The 20949-nt window shown below is 45.6% G+C and overlaps 1 protein-coding gene across 1 annotated transcript in view; it reads left to right on the top strand.

Moving 5' to 3' along the window:
- The window catches only part of LOC129867889 (periostin-like), a gene marked incomplete at its 5' end in the record, with an annotated part of 67180 nt that overhangs the window by 17822 nt on the left and 28409 nt on the right, over nucleotides 1-20949 (top strand). The window contains 7 exon segments of the mRNA XM_055941359.1: nucleotides 4723-4859; nucleotides 5387-5517; nucleotides 5981-6111; nucleotides 19677-19779; nucleotides 19900-19967; nucleotides 20199-20244; nucleotides 20328-20381. Coding sequence (XP_055797334.1) covers nucleotides 4723-4859; nucleotides 5387-5517; nucleotides 5981-6111; nucleotides 19677-19779; nucleotides 19900-19967; nucleotides 20199-20244; nucleotides 20328-20381 — 670 coding nt within the window.

Genomic DNA, 20949 nt, shown 5'->3' with positions numbered 1-20949 from the left:
GGCTAGAGCTGCCGCTTTCGAGGAGCAGGACACTAATCCGGACGCTCATAAGAAATCCATCTACGGCCTCCGACGAAGCATTAAACAGGCAAAGCGTTAAAACAGTACTTAGATCGAATCCTACTACACCGACACCGGCTTGCAGACTACTACGGATTACAAAGAGAAACCCAGCCGCGGGCTGCCCAGTGACGCGAGCCTACCAGACGAGCTAAATGCCATCTATGCTCACTTCAAGACAAACAACACTTAAGCATACATGAGAGCACCAGCTGTTCCAGATGACTGTATGCTCTCCTTAGATGATGTGAGTGAGACCTTTAAACAGGTCAACATTCACAAGGCCGCAGGGCCAGTCAGATTACCAGGATGGTTACTCAGCATTCACTGACCAGCTGGCAAGTGTCTTCACTGACATTTTCAACCTCTCTCTGTCCCATTCTGTAATACCTACATGTTTCAAGCAAACCACCATATCCCTGTGCCTAAGAATGCCAAGGTAATATGTCTAAACGACTACCGACCCGTAGCACTCACGTCTGCAGCCATGAAGTGCTTTGAAAGGCTGGTCATGGCTCACATCAACACCATTATCCCAGAAACCCTAGATCCACTCCAATTCGCATACCGCCCCCAACAGATCCACAGATGACACAATCTCAATCGTTCTCCACACTGCCCTTTCCAACCTGGACAAAAGGAACACCTATGTGAGAATGCTATTCATTGACTACAGCTCAGAATTCAACACAATAGTGCCCTCCAAGTTCATCACTAAGTTACGGACCCTGGGACTGAACACCTTCCTCTACAACTGGATCCTGGACTTCCTGACGGGCCGCCGCCAGGTGGTGATGGTAGGCAACAACACATCCGCCACGCTGACCCTCCGTCCCTTCCCTTACTCCCTGTTCACCCACACATTCATGGCCACGTACGACTTCAACACGCCGGTGGTAGGCCTGATCACAGAGGACGATGAGACAGCAAACAGGGTGAAAGTCAGAGACCTGGTAGTGTGGTGCCAGGACAACAACCTCTGCCTCAACGTGGGCAAGACAGAGGAGCTGATCGTGTACTACAGGAAACGGAGGGACGAACACGCACCATTCACATCAACAGAGCTGTAGTGGAGCGGGTCGAGGGCTTCAATTTCCTCGGTGTCCACATCACTAAGGACCTATCATGCTCCAAACACACGGTCGTGAAGAGGGCACGACAACGCCTCTTCCCACTCGGGAGGCTGAAAAGATTTGGCATGTGCCCTCAGATCTTCAAAATGTTATACAGCTGCACCATCGAGAGCATCCTGACTGGCTGCATCACCGCATTGGTATGGCAACTGCTTGGTATCCGGTGTCAAGGAGCTACAGAGAGTAGTGTGTCCAACCAAGTACATTGCTGGGGCCGAACTCCCTGCCATCCAGGACCTCTATGCCAGGCAGTGTCAGAGGAAAGCCCCAGAAGTTGTCAAATATCCAGCCACCCAAGTCATAGACTGTTCTCTCTGCTACTGCATGGCAAGTGGTATCGGAAAGCCAAGTCTGTGACCAAAAGGCTCCTCAACAGCTTCTACCTTCTTCCCAAGCCACTCCCTGGCACTGGTTCCCTGGCACTGACTCCCTGGCACTGACTCCCTGGCACTGACTCCCTGGCACTGACTCCCTGGCACTGGCTCCATGGCACTGACTCCCTGGCACTGGCTTCCTGGCACTGACTCCCTGGCACTGGCTCCCTGGCACTGACTCCCTGGCACTGGTTCCCTGGCACTGGTTCCCTGGCACTGACTCCCTGGCACTGACTCCATGGCACTGACTCCCTGGCACTGACTCCCTGGCACTGACTCCCTGGCACCGACTCCCTGGCACTGGTTCCCTGGCACTGACTCCCTGGCACTGACTCCCTGGCACTGACTCCCTGGCACTGACTCCCTGGCACTGACTCCCTGGCACTGGTTCCCTGGCACTGACTCCCTGGCACTGACTCCATGGCACTGACTCCCTGGCACTGGCTCCCTGGCACTGACTCCCTGGCACTGGCTCCCTGGCACTGACTCCCTGGCACTGGTTCCCTGGCACTGGTTCCCTGGCACTGACTCCCTGGCACTGACTCCCTGGCACTGACTCCCTGGCACTGGTTCCCTGGCACTGACTCCCTGGCACTGACTCCCTGGCACTGACTCCCTGGCACTGACTCCCTGGCACTGACTCCCTGGCACTGGTTCCCTGGCACTGACTCCCTGGCACTGACTCCCTGGCACTGACTCCATGGCACTGACTCCCTGGCACTGGCTCCCTGGCACTGACTCCCTGGCACTGACTCCCTGGCACTGGCTCCCTGGCGCTGGCTCCCTGGCGCTGGCTCCCTGGAACTGGCTCCCTGGCACTGACTCCATGGCACTGACTCCCTGGCACTGACTCCCTGGCACTGACTCCCTGGCACTGACTCCATGGCACTGGCTCCCTGGCACTGACTCCCTGGCACTGACTCCCTGGCACTGACTCCCTGGCACTGGCTCCCTGGCGCTGGCTCCATGGCACTGACTCCCTGGCGCTGGCTCCATGGCACTGACTCCCTTACACACACAGTAGACTAGTGGTCTCCAACCTTTTCTTGCATGAGAGCTACTTTAAAAAATGAAGCATGTTCGTGAGCTAAAATTAATTTCTATAGCTTTCAAAAAGGCTAATTCTTCTCTTCTGTTCTTCCCTTCAAATCTTCCCTGGTCCTTAGTGTACTAGAGGAAGTAGTGCACTTTGTCTGTCAATATACCTGTTAAAATAATGGTTAATAAACAACTTTTAGAAGGATCATATAATATAAGGACTTTTTTCCAAAATTATGATTTACATGTTCCTATCATTATGTTTTCTCAGATATCTTTTTCCTGGTTTTCATTTTTTGGGGGGGGGGGTTCACTCTCAAATTACAATTGTTCATTGAGAAACAACAAAATATGTTCTGAGTTGATGTCCATAGTCTCAGGAAGTAGGGGTGCTGATGATGATGCTGCTGCACAATTTAAAAAACAATATTCATACAAATAAAAATCTCTAAAAAATAATTTAAAAAAACTGGTCTCATGAAAGTGGTGCACTAGGCCTTTACTAGTCCTGTCTTAGAGGACCACTGGGCCTTTACTAGTCCTGTATTAGAGGACCGCTGGACCTTTACTAGTCCTGTATTAGAGGACCACTGGGCCTTTACTAGTCCTGTATTAGAGGACCACTGGGCCTTTACTAGTCCTGTATTAGAGGACCACTGGGCCTTTACTAGTCCTGTATTAGAGGACCACTGGGCCTTTACTAGTCCTGTATTAGAAGACCACTGGGCCTTTACTAGTCCTGTATTAGAGGTCCACTGGGCCTTTACTAGTCCTGTATTAGAGGACCACTGGGCCTTTACTAGTCCTGTATTAGAGGACCACTGGGCCTTTACTAGTCCTGTATTAGAGGACCACTGGGCCATTACTAGTCCTGTATTAGAGGACCACTGGGCCTTTACTAGTCCTGTATTAGAGGTCCACTGGGCCTTTACTAGTCCTGTATTAGAGGACCGCTGGACCTTTACTAGTCCTTTATTAGAGTACCACTAGGCCTTTACTAGTCCTGTATTAGAGGACCACTGGGCCTTTACTAAACCTGTATTAGAGGACCACTGGGCCATTACTAGTCCTGTATTAGAGGACCACTGGGCCTTTACTAGTCCTGTATTAGAGGACCACTGGGCCTTTACTAGTCCTGTATTAGAGGACCACTGGGCCTTTACTAGTCCTGTATTAGAGGACCACTGGGCCTTTACTAGTCCTGTATTAGAGGACCACTGGGCCTTTACTAGTCCTGTATTAGAGGACCACTGGGCCTTTACTAGTCCTGTATTAGAGGACCACTGGGCCTTTACTAGTCCTGTATTAGAGGACCACTGGGTCTTTACTAGTCCTGTATTAGAGGTCCACTGGGCCTTTACTAGTCCTGTATTAGAGGACCACTGGGCCTTTACTAGTCCTGTATTAGAGGACCACTGGGCCATTATTAGTCCTGTATTAGAGGACCGCTTGACCTTTACTAGTCCTGTATTAGAGGACCACTGGGCCTTTACTAGTCCTGTATTAGAGGTCCACTGGGCCTTTACTAGTCCTGTATTAGAGGACCACTGGGCCTTTACTAGTCCTGTAGTAGAGAATCGCAATAGTAAAACAATGCAAATTAGGGAGTTAAATGAATGGCTCTTTCACATATGACAGATACAATATAGCTGGAAACGTATTGGTAGATATTGTGTTACATTTGGCTTTTATAGCCAATAGTTGCCAACCAGGGGTGGGATAATGTCAATGTTGCATCGTCTGATACTCATCTGATTTGTCTATTACAGTTTGAGGTGGAACACATGAAAACTCACAAAGGTTGTAAAAGAATTTAGACAGTTCAAATGTTATATTATTGGCTATGTACAGTGTTGTAACAATGTGCAAATAGTTGAACTATGAAATGGAAAATTCTCTCTCTCTCTCTCTCTCTCTCTCTCTCTCTCTCTCTCTCTCTCTCTCTCTCTCTCTCTCTCTCTCTCTCTCTCTCTCTCTCTCTCTCTCTCTCTCTCTCTCTCTCTCTCTCTCTCTCTCTCTCTCTCTCTCTCTCTCTCTCTCTCTCTCTGAATGCATTGGATGGGTGGATGGATGGATGGTTAGAGTTGATTGATTAATGTGCGTGTCTCCATCTCTAGGCTGTGTGTATAGAGAATGCCTGCATGGTGCGGGGCAGTAAAGAGGGCAGCAACGGAGCTCTTCATCTGATGAGTTCACTCATCAAACCAGCTCAGACCACCATCTACCAGGTTCTCATGGCAGAGGGACGCTTCAAGTAAGGACATCCAACCCATTGTGTTACTATGACAGTATGGCCATCATCTTGAGACTCGGGACTACTGGTATCAATGAAAGATCTGTGTGATACATTGTTAGGTGTATATCCAAGGAGATCACATCATTTACATGTCAATATTAGACGTTTGACACATGTCCTTCAAATGTCAAATAATTACCTATTTTGCGCTAACCAAATGTAAGGGGAGAAAAAAAAAAAAACATGCAGAATGAATTCAGTCAAAATTGGTCAAAAATAGACGTTTGTCCATAACACCTCAAATTTCGACGTGAAACCGTAAGATCTTGTTGGTATATTTTCATTCCTTCGTGGTTATCTGCATGTTCCATTAAGACAACGTTTTTCAAGTCTTATCGAACTAAAGACTCACTGTTTCTCTCTGCGCTCTCAAGGATTTGATTGAGTGATTAACTAATTGATGATTGATTGGATTATTGATTTATTGAGTGATTTATTGATTGGTTGATTGGTTGGTTTCTCTATCTCTATGTATCTGTCTGTAGCATCTTCCTGTCTCTGATGAAGAGCGCAGGTCTGACAGAGCTGTTGAAACAGGAGGGCTCCTACACCGTGTTCGCACCCACAGACGAAGCCTTCGACGGGCTCACAGAACGGGACATCACGCTGCTGGCCAGTTAGTACTCCGTCTCTCTTTCCATCCTTCAATCTTGTTAGTAATCTTCTTTCATTCTTCATCCACTTTACAACATAGGACAGGAACCAGCAATGTAGAGGATGCCTGTTGGAGAATTCAGTGCTTTCCCGCCTGTCCAGTTCTTTGAGTTTACTGCTTTCCACCTGTCCAGTTCTTTGAGTTTACTGCTTTCCACCTGTCCAGTTCTTTCAGTTCATTCCTTCCACCTGTCCAGTTCTTTCAGTTCATTCCCTCCACCTGTCCAGTTCTTTCAGTTCATTCCCTCCACCTGTCCAGTTCTTTCAGTTCATTCCCTCCACCTGTCCAGTTCTTTCAGTTCATTCCCTCCACCTGTCCAGTTCTTTCAGTTCAGTTCATAAAAGGAGATGTAAGTGGAAGAGGGAGCCACTGTTGAGATACATATTTGTGTAACTCCTGTATTCTTGTGTGATATCATCATTAGGCGACGTGAACGCTCTGAGGACCATCCTCCTGTACCACTTCAGTAACGGAGTGTTCATCAACGGCGGACTGGAGGGAGGGGTCACCAACCTGCTCAAGACCATCCAGGGACACAACCTGCAAGTGCTGTCTGTACGTACCACTAAACCATTCTACTACTGCTGCTGTCTGTATGTACCACTAAACCATTCTACTACTGCTGCTGTCTGTATGTACCACTAAACCATTCTCATTACTACTGCTGCTGTCTGTACGTACCACTAAACCATTCTACTACTGCTGCTGTCTGTATGTACCACTAAACCATTCTACTACTGCTGCTGTCTGTACGTACCACTAAACCACTCTCATTACTACTGCTGCTGTCTGTACGTACCACTAAACCATTCTCATTACTACTGCTGCTGTCTGTATGTACCACTAAACCATTCTACTACTGCTGCTGTCTGTATGTACCACTAAACCATTGTCATTACTACTGCTGCTGCAGTCTGTACGTACCACTAAACCACTCTCATTACTACTGCTGCTGTCTGTACGTACCACTAAACCATTCTACTACTGCTGCTGTCTGTACGTACCACTAAACCATTCTACTACTGCTGCTGTCTGTACGTACCACTAAACCATTCTCATTACTACTGCTGCTGTCTGTACGTACCACTAAACCATTCTACTACTGCTGCTGTCTGTATGTACCACTAAACCATTCTACTACTGCTGCTGTCTGTACGTACCACTAAACCATTCTACTACTGCTGCTGTCTGTATGTACCACTAAACCATTCTACTACTGCTGCTGTCTGTACGTACCACTAAACCATTCTACTACTGCTGCTGTCTGTACGTACCACTAAACCATTCTACTACTGCTGCTGTCTGTATGTACCACTAAACCATTCTCATTACTACTGCTGCTGTCTGTATGTACCACTAAACCATTCTACTACTGCTGCTGTCTGTACGTACCACTAAACCATTCTACTACTGCTGCTGTCTGTACGTACCACTAAACCATTCTCATTACTACTACTGCTGCTGTCTGTACGTACCACTAAACCATTCTCATTACTACTGCTGCTGTCTGTACGTACCACTAAACCATTCTACTACTGCTGCTGTCTGTACGTACCACTAAACCATTCTCATTACTACTACTGCTGCAGTCTGTACGTACCACTAAACCATTCTCATTACTACTGCTGCTGTCTGTACGTACCACTAAACCATTCTCATTACTACTGCTGCTGTCTGTATGTACCACTAAACCATTCTACTACTGCTGCTGTCTGTACGTACCACTAAACCATTCTACTACTACTGCTGTCTGTACGTACCACTAAACCACTCTCATTACTACTACTACTGCTGCTGTCTGTACGTACCACTAAACCATTCTACTACTGCTGCTGTCTGTACGTACCACTAAACCATTCTCATTACTACTACTGCTGTCTGTACGTACCACTATACCATTCTACTACTGCTGCTGTCTGTACGTACCACTAAACCATTCTCATTACTACTGCTGCTGTCTGTACGTACCACTAAACCATTCTACTACTGCTGCTGTCTGTACGTACCACTAAACCATTCTACTACTGCTGCTGTCTGTACGTACCACTAAACCATTCTACTACTGCTGCTGTCTGTACGTACCACTAAACCATTCTACTACTGCTGCTGTCTGTATGTACCAATAAACCATTCTCATTACTACTGCTGCTGTCTGTACGTACCACTAAACCATTCTACTACTACTGCTGTCTGTACGTACCACTAAACCATTCTACTACTACTGCTGTCTGTACGTACACCAAACCATTCTACTACTGCTGCTGTCTGTATGTACCACTAAACCATTCTACTACTGCTGTTGTCTGTATGTACCACTAAACCATTCTCATTACTACTGCTGCTGTCTGTATGTACCACTAAACCATTCTACTACTGCTGCTGTCTGTACGTACCACTAAACCATTCTACTACTGCTGCTGTCTGTATGTACCACTAAACCATTCTACTACTGCTGCTGTCTGTATGTACCACTAAACCATTCTACTACTGCTGTTGTCTGTATGTACCACTAAACCATTCTCATTACTACTGCTGCTGTCTGTACGTACCACTAAACCATTCTCATTACTACTGCTGTCTGTACGTACCACTAAACCATTCTCATTACTACTGCTGCTGTCTGTACGTACCACTAAACCATTCTCATTACTACTGCTGCTGTCTGTACGTACCACTAAACCATTCTCATTACTACTGCTGCTGTCTGTACGTACCACTAAACCATTCTCATTACTACTGCTGCTGTTTGTACGTACCACTAAACCATTCTCATTACTACTGCTGCTGTCTGTACGTACCACTAAACCATTCTCATTACTACTGCTGCTGTCTGTACGTACCACTAAACCATTCTCATTACTACTGCTGCTGTCTGTACGTACCACTAGACCATTCTACTACTGCTGCTGTCTGTACGTACCACTAAACCATTCTCATTACTACCGCTGCTGTCTGTATGTACCACTAAACCATTGTCATTACTACTACTGCTGCTGTCTGTACGTACCACTAAACCATTGTCATTACTACTGCTGCTGTCTGTACGTACCACTAAACCATTCTCATTACTACCGCTGCTGTCTGTATGTACCACTAAACCATTCTCATTACTACTACTGCTGCTGTCTGTACGTACACTAAACCATTCTCATTACTTCTGCTGCTGTCTGTACGTACCACTAAACCATTCTCATTACTACTGCTGCTGTCTGTACGTACCACTAAACCATTCTCATTACTACTGCTGCTGTTTGTACGTACCACTAAACCATTCTCATTACTACTGCTGCTGTCTGTACGTACCACTAAACCATTCTCATTACTACTGCTGCTGTCTGTACGTACCACTAAACCATTGTCATTACTACTGCTGCTGTCTGAACGTACCACTAAACCATTCTCATTACTACTACTGCTGTCTGTACGTACACTAAACCATTCTCATTACTACCGCTGCTGTCTGTATGTACCACTAAACCATTCTCATTACTACTACTGCTGCTGTCTGTACGTACCACTAAACCATTCTCATTACTACTGCTGCTGTCTGTACGTACCACTAAACCATTCTCATTACTACTGCTGCTGCTGTCTGTACGTACCACTAAACCATTCTCATTACTGCTGCTGTCTGTACGTACCACTAAACCATTCTCATTACTACTGCTGCTGCTGTCTGTACGTACCACTAAACCATTCTACTACTACTGCTGCTGTCTGTATGTACCACTAAACCATTCTCATTACTACTGCTGCTGTCTGTATGTACCACTAAACCATTCTCATTACTACTGCTGCTGCTGTCTGTACGTACCACTAAACCATTCTCATTACTACTGCTGCTGTCTGTATGTACCTCTAAACCATTCTCATTACTACCGCTGCTGTCTGTATGTACCACTAAACCATTCTCATTACTACTGCTGCTGCTGTCTGTACGTACCACTAAACCATTCTCATTACTACTGCTGCTGTCTGTATGTACCACTAAACCATTCTCATTACTACTGCTGCTGTCTGTACGTACCACTAAACCATTCTACTACTGCTGCTGTCTGTACGTACCACTAAACCATTCTCATTACTATCGCTGCTGCTGTCTGTACGTACACTAAACCATTCTCATTACTACTACTGCTGCTGTCTGTACGTACACTAAACCATTCTCATTACTGCCGCTGCTGTCTGTACGTACCACTAAACCATTCTCATTACTACTGCTGCTGTCTGTACGTACCACTAAACCATTCTCATTACTACTGCTGCTGTCTGTACCACTAAACCATTCTCATTACTACTGCTGCTGTCTGTACCACTAAACCATTCTCATTACTACTGCTGCTGTCTGTACGTACCACTAAACCATTCTCATTACTACTGCTGCTGCTGTCTGTACGTACACTAAACCATTCTCATTACTACTGCTGCTGTCTGTACGTACACTAAACCATTCTCATTACTACTGCTGCTGGCTGTACGTACACTAAACCATTCTCATTACTACTGCTGCTGTCTGTCTGTACGTACCACTAAACCACTCTCATTACTACTGCTGCTGCTGAAATTTTCTAAACCTTTCAGAACAAACAGTTTTGTTTTTCTGAATACAGTCACAATGTCTGTGATTATTTGATTCGCTGTCTTTATGTACAGTACACCATTACCCACTCTCTAACCTCTCTCTAACCACTCTCTAACCTCTCTCTAACCTCTCTCTAACCTCTCTCTAACCACTCTCTAACCACTCTCTAACCTCTCTCTAACCACTCTCTAACCACTCTCTAACCACTCTCTAACCTCTCTCTAACCACTCTCTAACCTCTCTCTAACCTCTCTCTAACCTCTCTCTAACCACTCTCTAACCACTCTCTAACCTCTCTCTAACCACTCTCTAACCTCTCTCTAACCTCTCTCTAACCACTCTCTAACCACTCTCTAACCTCTCTCTAACCACTCTCTAACCTCTCTCTAACCACTCTCTAACATCTCTCTAACATCTCTTACATATCTCTAACCTCTCTCTAACCATTATCTAACCTCTCTCTAACCTCTCTCTAACCTCTCTCTAACCTCTCTCTAACCATTATCTAACCACTCTCTAACCTCTCTCTAACCTCTCTCTAACCATTATCTAACCTCTCTATAATCTCTCTCTAATCTCTCTAACCTCTCTCTAACCACTCTCTAACCTCTCTCTAACCATTATCTAACCTCTCTCTAACCTCTCTCTAACCTCTCTCTAACCTCTCTCTAACCATTATCTAACCACTCTCTAACCTCTCTCTAACCTCTCTCTAACCTCTCTCTAACCACTCTCTAACCTCTCTCTAACCTCTCTCTAACCACTCTCTAACCTCTCTCTAACATCTCTCTAATCTCTCTAACCTCTCTCTAACCACTCTCTAACCATTATCTAACCTCTCTCTAACCTCTCTCTAACCTCTCTCTAACCTCTCTCTAATCTCTCTAACCTCTCTCTAACCTCTCTCTAACCATTCTCTAACCTCTCTCTAACCTCTCTCTAACCATTATCTAACCTCTCTATAATCTCTCTCTAATCTCTCTAACCTCTCTCTAACCACTCTCTAACCACTCTCTAACCTCTCTCTAATCTCTCTCTAACCTCTCTCTAACCTCTCTCTAACCACTCTCAATTCTCTCTCTAATCTCTCTAACCTCTCTCTAATCTCTCTCTAATCTCTCTCTAACCTCTCTCTAATCTCTCTCTAACCTCTCTCTAACCTCTCTCTAACCACTCTCTAACCTCTCTCTAATCTCTCTAACCTCTCTCTAATCTCTCTCTAATCTCTCTAATCTCTCTCTAACCTCTCTCTAACCTCTCTCTAACCACTCTCTAACCTCTCTCTAATCTCTCTAACCTCTCTCTAACCATTCTCTAACCTCTCTCTAACCATTCTCTAACCTCTCTCTAACCTCTCTCTAACCATTCTCTAACCTCTCTCTAATCTCTCTAACCTCTCTCTAATCTCTCTCTAATCTCTCTAATCTCTCTAACCTCTCTCTAACCTCTCTCTAACCTCTCTCTAATCTCTCTAACCTCTCTCTAACCTCTCTCTCACCTCTCTCTAACCATTATCTAACCTCTCTATAATCTCTCTCTAATCTCTCTAACCTCTCTCTAACCACTCTCTAACCACTCTCTAACCTCTCTCTAATCTCTCTCTAACCTCTCTCTAATCTCTCTAACCTCTCTCTAATCTCTCTCTAATCTCTCTAATCTCTCTCTAACCTCTCTCTAACCTCTCTCTAACCACTTTCTAACCTCTCTCTAATCTCTCTAACCTCTCTCTAACCATTCTCTAACCTCTCTCTAACCATTCTCTAACCTCTCTCTAACCTCTCTCTAACCACTCTCAATTCTCTCTCTAATCTCTCTAACCTCTCTCTAATCTCTCTCTAATCTCTCTCTAACCTCTCTCTAATCTCTCTCTAACCTCTCTCTAACCTCTCTCTAACCACTCTCTAACCTCTCTCTAATCTCTCTCTAACCTCTCTCTAATCTCTCTCTAATCTCTCTCTAACCACTCTCTAACCTCTCTCTAATCTCTCTCTAATCTCTCTCTAACCTCTCTCTAATCTCTCTCTAACCTCTCTCTAATCTCTCTAACCTCTCTCTAATCTCTCTCTAATCTCTCTCTAACCTCTCTCTAATCTCTCTCTAACCACTCTCTAACCTCTCTCTAATCTCTCTCTAATCTCTCTCTAACCTCTCTCTAATCTCTCTCTAACCTCTCTCTAATCTCTCTAACCTCTCTCTAATCTCTCTCTAACCTCTCTCTAACCTCTCTCTAACCACTCTCTAACCTCTCTCTAACCATTCTCTAACCTCTCTAATCTCTCTCTAATCTCTCTCTAACCTCTCTCTAATCTCTCTCTAACCTCTCTCTAATCTCTCTCTAACCACTCTCTAACCTCTCTCTAACCACTCTCTAATCTCTCTCTAACCATTCTCTAACCTCTCTAATCTCTCTCTAATCTCTCTCTAACCTCTCTCTAATCTCTCTCTAATCTCTCTCTAATCTCTCTCTAATCTTTCTCTAACCTCTCTCTAATCTCTCTCTAACCACTCTCTAACCTCTCTCTAACCTCTCTCTAATCTCTCTCTAACCACTCTCTAACCTCTCTCTAATCTCTCTCTAATCTCTCTCTAACCTCTCTCTAACATATGAGAGATTCTCATTTGGGCAAAACATCGTCCTCTCTCCTCTGTTCTGTCTGCTCTGTGACCAGGAAGCAGATAAGTGATTTCGTTAGCCATTTCGTTGGCCATTCGTTAGCCATATTAATGTATCCTACTTGAGTCCATCACGGACCTGTTTGGATATCTGCCACACTCTCTTTGAATCAGCTGTGGTTTTGTTGGAGATGACTAGCTAAATTAGTTTTTTTTTTTTTTTTATCATTTTACACATTTCTTTTTGGGATTACACCCCTTGAAATGATGAAGTGCACAATGGAGAAAGACCGTCTCATTTTAAACATGCACACATCCACGATCTCTGTCCTCACTGCCTCTCCTCTATCACCTTTGACCTTTTTCAATAGAAGGCAGGGAGAGGACGAAGGAGTTAGCAAAACAGATTGAGAAAGTGCCACTGAGCATTCTATATCCCAATGTTACCAATCTGTAACACCGCAAACTGGAAAGCTATGTGTAAAGATACTTATTATTAGAGTAAATGCTACTTTAAACGTTCAGGAGTCTCAAAGTGCGTCATGGGGTTTAAATACAACAACATATGGAATATAGCAGATCACATTTATTGAAAGCACTTTACAGTCATTTACATACAGATGGACCTGAGAATCGAACCCACTAGTTTGGCGTTGTAAACCCCATGCTCAACCAACTGACCTACATTAGCATGCTAGATGTATCTCCCCAGAGACCAGCAAAGAAAAATCCTGATTGGATATTAACACTTTCCTTTCCAACAAAAAACTGAGGAGATTAAATCAGAACATCATTAAAAAATAATAATTTAATGATCATTATTATTATATTATTATAATCATTATTTTTAATAAATCCTTAGCCCTTCTCTGAAGGTGTAGACGGCCCATTGTTCCCCACTGTGTTTGGGTTAGTAATCATTTGTAGAGTGGATCTATTTTACCCCAGCAGCATTTTCTCACTATTCTGAATGTCTAAAGAATCGGTATGTGGTTCTGAAATATGAACACAGAAATACATTTTGGACTGTTATTATGGTGATGATTTCACAAAATGACAATCGTGGTCTCGAATTGGACTCGCATTCTTCTGGTGTCGTTCCTGACTCGGTCTTGGACCCCTTGTCTCCGTCTTGATTCAGTCTCACCCCTCCCCCCCAGTCTTGGACCCCTTGTCTCCGTCTTGATTCAGTCTCACCCCTCCCCCCCAGTCTTGGACCCCTTGTCTCCGTCTTGACTCAGTCTCAACCCCCCCCCCCTCGGTCTTGGACCCCTTGTCTCCGTCTTGATTCAGTCTCAACCCCCCCCCCCCCAGTCTTGGACCCCTTGTCTCCGTCTTGACTCAGTCTCAACCCCCCCCCCCCCTCGGTCTTGGACCCCTTGTCTCCGTCTTGATTCAGTCTCACCCCTCCCCCCCAGTCTTGGACCCCTTGTCTCCGTCTTGATTCAGTCTCACCCCTCCCCCCCAGTCTTGGACCCCTTGTCTCCGTCTTGATTCAGTCTCAACCCCCCCCCCCCCCCCCCCCAGTCTTGGACCCCTTGTCTCCGTCTTGACTCAGTCTCAACCCCCCCCCCCCCCCCCCAGTCTTGGACCCCTTGTCTCTGTCTTGATTCAGTCTCAACCCCCCCCCCCCCCCCCCCCGGTCTTGGACCCCTTGTCTCCGTCTTGACTCAGTCTCACCCCTCCCCCCCAGTCTTGGACCCCTTGTCTCCGTCTTGACTCAGTCTCAACCTCCCCCCCCCGGTCTTGGACCCCTTGTCTCCGTCTTGATTCAGTCTCAACCCCCCCCCCCCGGTCTTGGACCCCTTGTCTCCGTCTTGATTCAGTCTCACCCCTCCCCCCCAGTCTTGGACCCCTTGTCTCCGTCTTGATTCAGTCTCACCCCTCCCCCCCAGTCTTGGACCTCTTGTCTCCGTCTTGACTCAGTCTCAACTCCCCCTCCCCCCCCCCCGGTCTTGGACCCCTTGTCTCCGTCTTGACTCAGTCTCAACCCCCCCCAACCCCCCCCCCCCGTTCTTGGGCCCCTTGTCTCTGTCTTGACTCAGTCTCACCCCTCCCCCCCCCAGTCTTGAACCCCCTGGTCTTGGTCTTGGACCCCTTGTCTCCGTCTTGACTCAGTCTCACCCCCCCCCCCCCCCAGTCTTGAACCCCCTGGTCTTGGACCCCTTGTCTCCGTCTTGACTCAGTCTCACCCCTCCCCCCCCCAGTCTTGAACCCCCTGGTCTTGGACCCCTTGTCTCCGTCTTGACTCAGTCTCAACCCCATCCCCCCCCCCGGTCTTGGACCCCTTGACTCTGTCTTGACTCAGCCTCACCCCCCCCCCCCCCCCCCCCCCCCCCCCCCCTCCCGGTCTTGGTCTTGACTCAGACTTGATTTAGGTACTCGAAAACAACACTGCTCTGAGGTAGTCCCAGAGGCAGAGCAGACGGAAACTTAGTAGGGAGCATTTCCTATCATTACTGTCTGCAATTACATCATTATCCTGGGGAAACACCCTTCACTACCAGTAGACAAGGGTTACAGTAACAAGACTTACATGAGCTCATTCAGTGCATTCGGAAAGTATTCAGACCCCTTGACTTTTTATGCATTTTGTTACTGTTACAGCCTCATTCTAAAATCGATTCAACTGTTTGTTTCCCTCATCCATCTACACACAATACCCCATAATGACAAAGTGAAAACAGGTTTATAGAATTGTTTGAAAATGTATTAAAAAAATTACATTAAAAAAATATCACATTTACATAAATAATCAGATCTTTTACTCAGTACTTTGTTGTAGCACCTTTGGCAGCTGTTACAGCTTTCAGTCTTCTTGGGCATGGCGCTACAAGCTTGGCACACTTGTATTTGGGGAGTTTCTCCCATTCTTCTCTGCAGATCCTCTCAAGCTCTGTCATGTTGGATGGGGAGCATCGCTGCACAGCTATTTTCAGGTCTATCCAGAGATATTTGATCGGGTTCAAGTCCGGGCTCTGTCTGGGCCACTCAAGGACATTCAGAGACTTGTCCCGAAGCCACTCCTGCGTTGTCTTGACTGTGTGCTTAGGCTGGCTGTCCTGTTGGAAGGTGAACCTTCACCCCAGCCTGAGGCCCTGAGCGCTCTGGAGCAGGTTTTCATCAAGGATCTCTATGTCCTTTGCTCTGTTAATCTTACCCTCGATCCTGACTAGTCTCCCAGTCCTTGCCGATGAAAAACATCCCCACAGCATGATGCTGCCACCACCATGCTTCACCGTTGGGATGGTGCCAGGTTTCCTCCAGACGTGACTCTTGGCATTCAGGACAAAGAGTTCAATCTTTGTTTCATCAGACCAGAGAATCTTGTTGCTCATGGTCTGAGAGTCCTTTAGGAGCATTTTGGCAAACTCTAAGTGGTGTCATGTGGCTTTTACTGAGGAGTGGCTTCCGTCTAGCCACTCTACCGTAAAGGCCTGATATGTGGAGTGCTGCAGAGATGGTTGTCCTTCTGGAAGGTTCTCCCATCTCCACAGAGAAACTCTGGAGCTTTGTCAGAGTGACCATTAGTAAGACCATTAGGTTCTTGGTCACCTCCCTGACCAAGGCCCTTCCCCCCCCGATTGCTCAGTTCTTGGTGGTTCCAAACGTCTTCCATTTAAGAATGATGGAGGTCACCGTGTTGTTGGGGACCTTCAATGCTACAGAAATGTTTTGGTACCTTTCACCCGATCTGTGCCTCGACACAATCCTGTCTCGGAGCTCTACGGACAATTCCTTCAACCTCATGGCTTGGTTTTTGCTCTGACATGCACTGTCAACTGTGGGACCTTATATAGACAGGTGTGTGCCTTTCCAAATCATGTCCAATCAATTGAATTTACCACAGGTGTGTACTCCAATCACGTTGTAGAAACATACTTATGTAAATAAGGTATTTCTGTTTTGTTTTTTTATACATTTCTAAAAACCTGTTTTTTCTTTGTCATTATGGGGTATTGTGTGTAGATTGATGAGGATTATTTTTTGTTTAATCCATTTTAGAATAAGGCTGTTTCATACCAAAATGTGGAAAAAGGGAAGGGGTCTGAATACTTTCCGAAGGCACTGTACATATAATGAATGACTTAGGCTAACAGTTTTGTCAGTATCATAGAGCTAGTTACCATAAGATGTTAGGTCAAATGGTCAGGACTCTCCACCTCTCTCTCTCTCTCTCTCTCTGTCTCTGTCTCTCTCTCTGTCTCTCTCTCTCTGTCTCTCTCTCTCTCTCTCTGTCTCTCTCTCTTTATCTCCCCACAGTTTTTCACTCCACCCTCCCCCCTCCCTCCTCCCTTAATTTTTATCCACAACACAGATAGCCCTTTTCCTGTCTGTATCAGTCTGGACAGTCTCAGAAAAGCCTTCCTTAATGCATGGAGGAAGTTCAGAAACTCAGGAACAAGGCATTGTCTAATAACCTTGTCCCAGACATGCAGGGAGGGAGGGAGGGAGGGAGGGAGGGAGGGAGGGAGGGAGGGAGGGAGGGAGGGAGGAGAGGAGAGGGTTACAGTTGAGGAGAGCTAAGTAACATGGACAAGGGGAAAAGGGTGCAGGAGGGAGGGAGGAGCTGGGAAGTGGGTGGAGGAGTCGCGAAGGGGTGAGATCTGAGAGGGGGAATGAGAAGAGGGGAGTATAGAGAAGGGTGAGAAAGGTGAGGAAGAGTTGAGGAGAGGAAGAAGGTTGAGAGGAGTAAGAGTTCAGAGGGTCTAAGAGCGATGAGAGAGGGAGAGAGAGGTTAGGAAAAGTGGGAAAAGAGGGATAGGAAGTGGAAAGAGAGGAGATGACATCGTCAGAAAGCCAGATGCTATTCGTTTTGACTGAATTCCACAGATACAGGCTCTGAAGGAACAGATTTTTAAAAATATTTTTTTAATTTTAATTTTACTTTTATTTTAGCTTTATTTAACTAGGCAAGTCAGTTATGAACAAATTATTATTTTCAATGACGGCTTACCGGGAAACAGTGGGTTAACTGCCTTGTTCAGAGGCAGAACAATTTTTTTTTTAAAGGAAATAGCTGTAATGGGAGGAGATTATTGGCTATTGTCTAAATGAGGACGTGAAGACAGACAGGAAGTAAGAAGTGATCTTACATACACTGAGACGAAAATATGTGTGTGTGTGCTTGTGTGTGTGTGTGCTTGTGTGTGTGTGTGCTTGTGTGTGTGTGTGTCTTCATGGGGAGTGCGTTTTCACAGGGTTAGAGAAAGTGGCTCAAATTAGAGGTTAGAGAGAGAGAGACACTCAAAGTCGAGACCCATGATAGGAGAGAAACTGTTCTGTCTCTGACAGGACATCTCCGTCCCCAAAGACACACGGCGACAGTTAAATTACAGGAAGTTAGTTTCTCTGGCGGCACGGAAAGTTACAGTTCCAAAACCTCCAACAATGGGAGTTACATGCCATCTGGAAATCTCCACCTGGAACTGCGATCTGTGAAAGTTTCACCCCGTCATGTCTTCACTTTTAACCTTTTAATATCGACTCTTAGGAGACAGTTAATTCAGATGTTTCTTTAACACACACACAAGCAAACACACACAAACATCTGTCATGTCTTTGGCTATGCCGGATTAAGTGATATGACATGCTATTCTATAAAATCCTTTCTCTGTAATTAATATTACCTGATTGAGCTCATCATGTAAATGAAATTAACTAGAGAGTCGGGGCACCACGAAAGAGTGTTTATAGAGCTTTTATCTTCCGAATAAACTCTTAAAGACCTAGTAACATTTCACATCAATAGCAGTCAATATTAATCGTCACCTTATTTCAGTCTCATCTGAAAGTTGTAAATTCTTGGTTATCTTCACGAACCCTGGCTAACAAGTTGAATCAGCAATACAAAATTGGGTTTAATTATTTATTTACTAAATACCTAACTAATCACACAGAATTACATATACACAGAATGCAAATTATGTCATACAGAAACTGTCCCTGGTGGACAGAATAATTATGTCCTGATGTTATTAGTAAAGGAATCATTTTGTCCTGATGTTATTAGAAAGGGAATCCTTTTGACTGTGTGTCCACTGCTGTTATCATCATACAGTGTAATTATCAGTAGGTGCTGTCTGTTATCATCATACAGTGTAATTATCAGTAGGTGCTGTCTGTTATCATCATACAGTGTAATTATCAGTAGCTGCTGTCTGTCATCATCATCATACAGTGTAATTATCAGTAGGTGCTGTCTGTTATCATCATACAGTGTAATTATCAGTAGGTGCTGTCTGTTATCATCATACATCATTGTTGCTGTTACATCTCCCAATTGAAACTTGATCAATGACAACTTGATCAATGACAACTTGATCAATGACAATGTGATCAATGACAACTTGATCCATGACAACGTGATCAATGACAACGTGATCAATGACAACTTGATCAATGACAACTTGATCAAGGACAACATAGTGCAATTAGTAATGGTTTTCCAACACACTGTTAGTTAAGCTGTTATGACAGGTGAACACGTCCATCATGTCTACTATTGATAATCCTGTAGTTAAGGCATTAGTTATAACACGGTTATGACAGGTGAACAAGTCCGTCATGTCTAGTATTGATAATTACATTCACATTTTTTACATTTTAGTCATTTAGCAGACGCTCTTATCCAGAGCGACTTACAGTAGAGTGCATACATTTTATTACATTTTACATACTGAGACAAGGATATCCCTACCGGCCAAACCCTCCATAACCACGACGACGCTATGCCAATTGTGCGTCGCCCCACGGACCTCCCGGTTGCGGCCGGTTGTGACAGAGCCTGGGCGTGAACCCAGAGACTCTGGTGGCGCAGCTAGCACTGCGATGCAGTGCCCTAGACCACTGCGCCACCCGGGAGGACATAATCCTGTAGTTAAGGCATTAGTTATAACACGGTTATGACTGTGTTTTACGACAGGTGAACAAGTCCATCCACGTGAACTCGCTGGACGTGCCGGACATTGATCTGATGGCCACCAACGGAGTGGTTCACGTAGTGAAGAACATCCTTTACCCCGGGGGTGAGTTACCTTTGTGTGTGTGTGTGTGTGTGTGTGTGTGTGTGTGTGTGTGTGTGTGTGTGTGTGTGTGTGTGTGTGTGTGTGTGTGTGTGTGTGTAACCATATATCTGTGATCTCCAGACCTGCCTGTGGGTCGTGAGTCTCTGCTGGAGCTGCTGAAGAAACTCATCAAGCACATCCAGTTCAAGGTAGCGCAGCTGTGTGTGTGTGTGTGTGTGTGTGTGTGTGTGTGTGTGTGTGTGTGTGTGTGTGTGTGTGTGTGTGTGTGTGTGTGTGTGTGTGTGTGTGTGTGTGTGTGTGTGTGTGTGCGTGTGTGTGTGTGTGTGTGTGTGTGTGTGTGTGTGTGTGTGCGTGCGTGCGTGCTTGCATATTTAATTTCTGTCTTACCCCCAACCTCCCATTTGTTGTTTGTGTTTTAGTACGTCTCTGGATTCTCCTACACCAAAATCCCCCTCACCTTCATCAGTAAGTTCATCGTTACCGTCTTCATCATCGTCGATTGTTCTCAACATCGACGTAACGCCAGCTTGTGTTCGTTTGTTTTGCAGAGAGGACAATCACCACGACAACTCAGGTCCAAGCGGAATCACACGTGGATTCAGGTAAACAGATGTTTTTTGTCAATGTAATGAATACATTGACTCCTCTAGTTGTTTATGTTGGATGTGTTCAGCAGTGTCACACGGCCCACGGCAGCCTTGCACGTTACTGTAGCAACCGGGCAACTTCGTCAAGGGGTTCGGGATCTCTTGGCGTAGTGGCTCAAGTGTCGGACAGCGGTTGTTCTGATAGACAGAGGCTGATCCAGTTGTTTACCTTCTATGTGGAACGTTGACCTCCGTCCCTTTCTATCTTCCATGTGGAATATTGACCTCTGTCCCTCTCATGTGGGATATTGACCTCTGTCCCTCTCATGTGGAATATTCACCTCTGTCCCTCTCATGTGGAATATTGACCTCTGTCCCTCCCATGTGGAATATTGACCTCTGTCCCTCTCATGTGGAATATTGATCTCTGTCCCTCCCTATCTTCCATGTGGAATATTGACCTCTGTCCCTCCCATGTGGAATATTGACCTCTGTCCCTCTCATGTGGAATATTGATCTCTGTCCCTCCCTATCTTCCATGTGGAATATTGACCTCTGTCCCTCCCATGTGGAATATTGACCT

The sequence above is a fragment of the Salvelinus fontinalis genome, chromosome 13 (genome assembly GCF_029448725.1).
Source record: "Salvelinus fontinalis isolate EN_2023a chromosome 13, ASM2944872v1, whole genome shotgun sequence".
Classification (NCBI taxonomy): Eukaryota; Metazoa; Chordata; class Actinopteri; order Salmoniformes; family Salmonidae; genus Salvelinus; species Salvelinus fontinalis.
The sequence above is the reverse complement of the archived record's forward strand: the minus strand, read 5'-3'. Positions and strand labels throughout refer to the sequence as shown.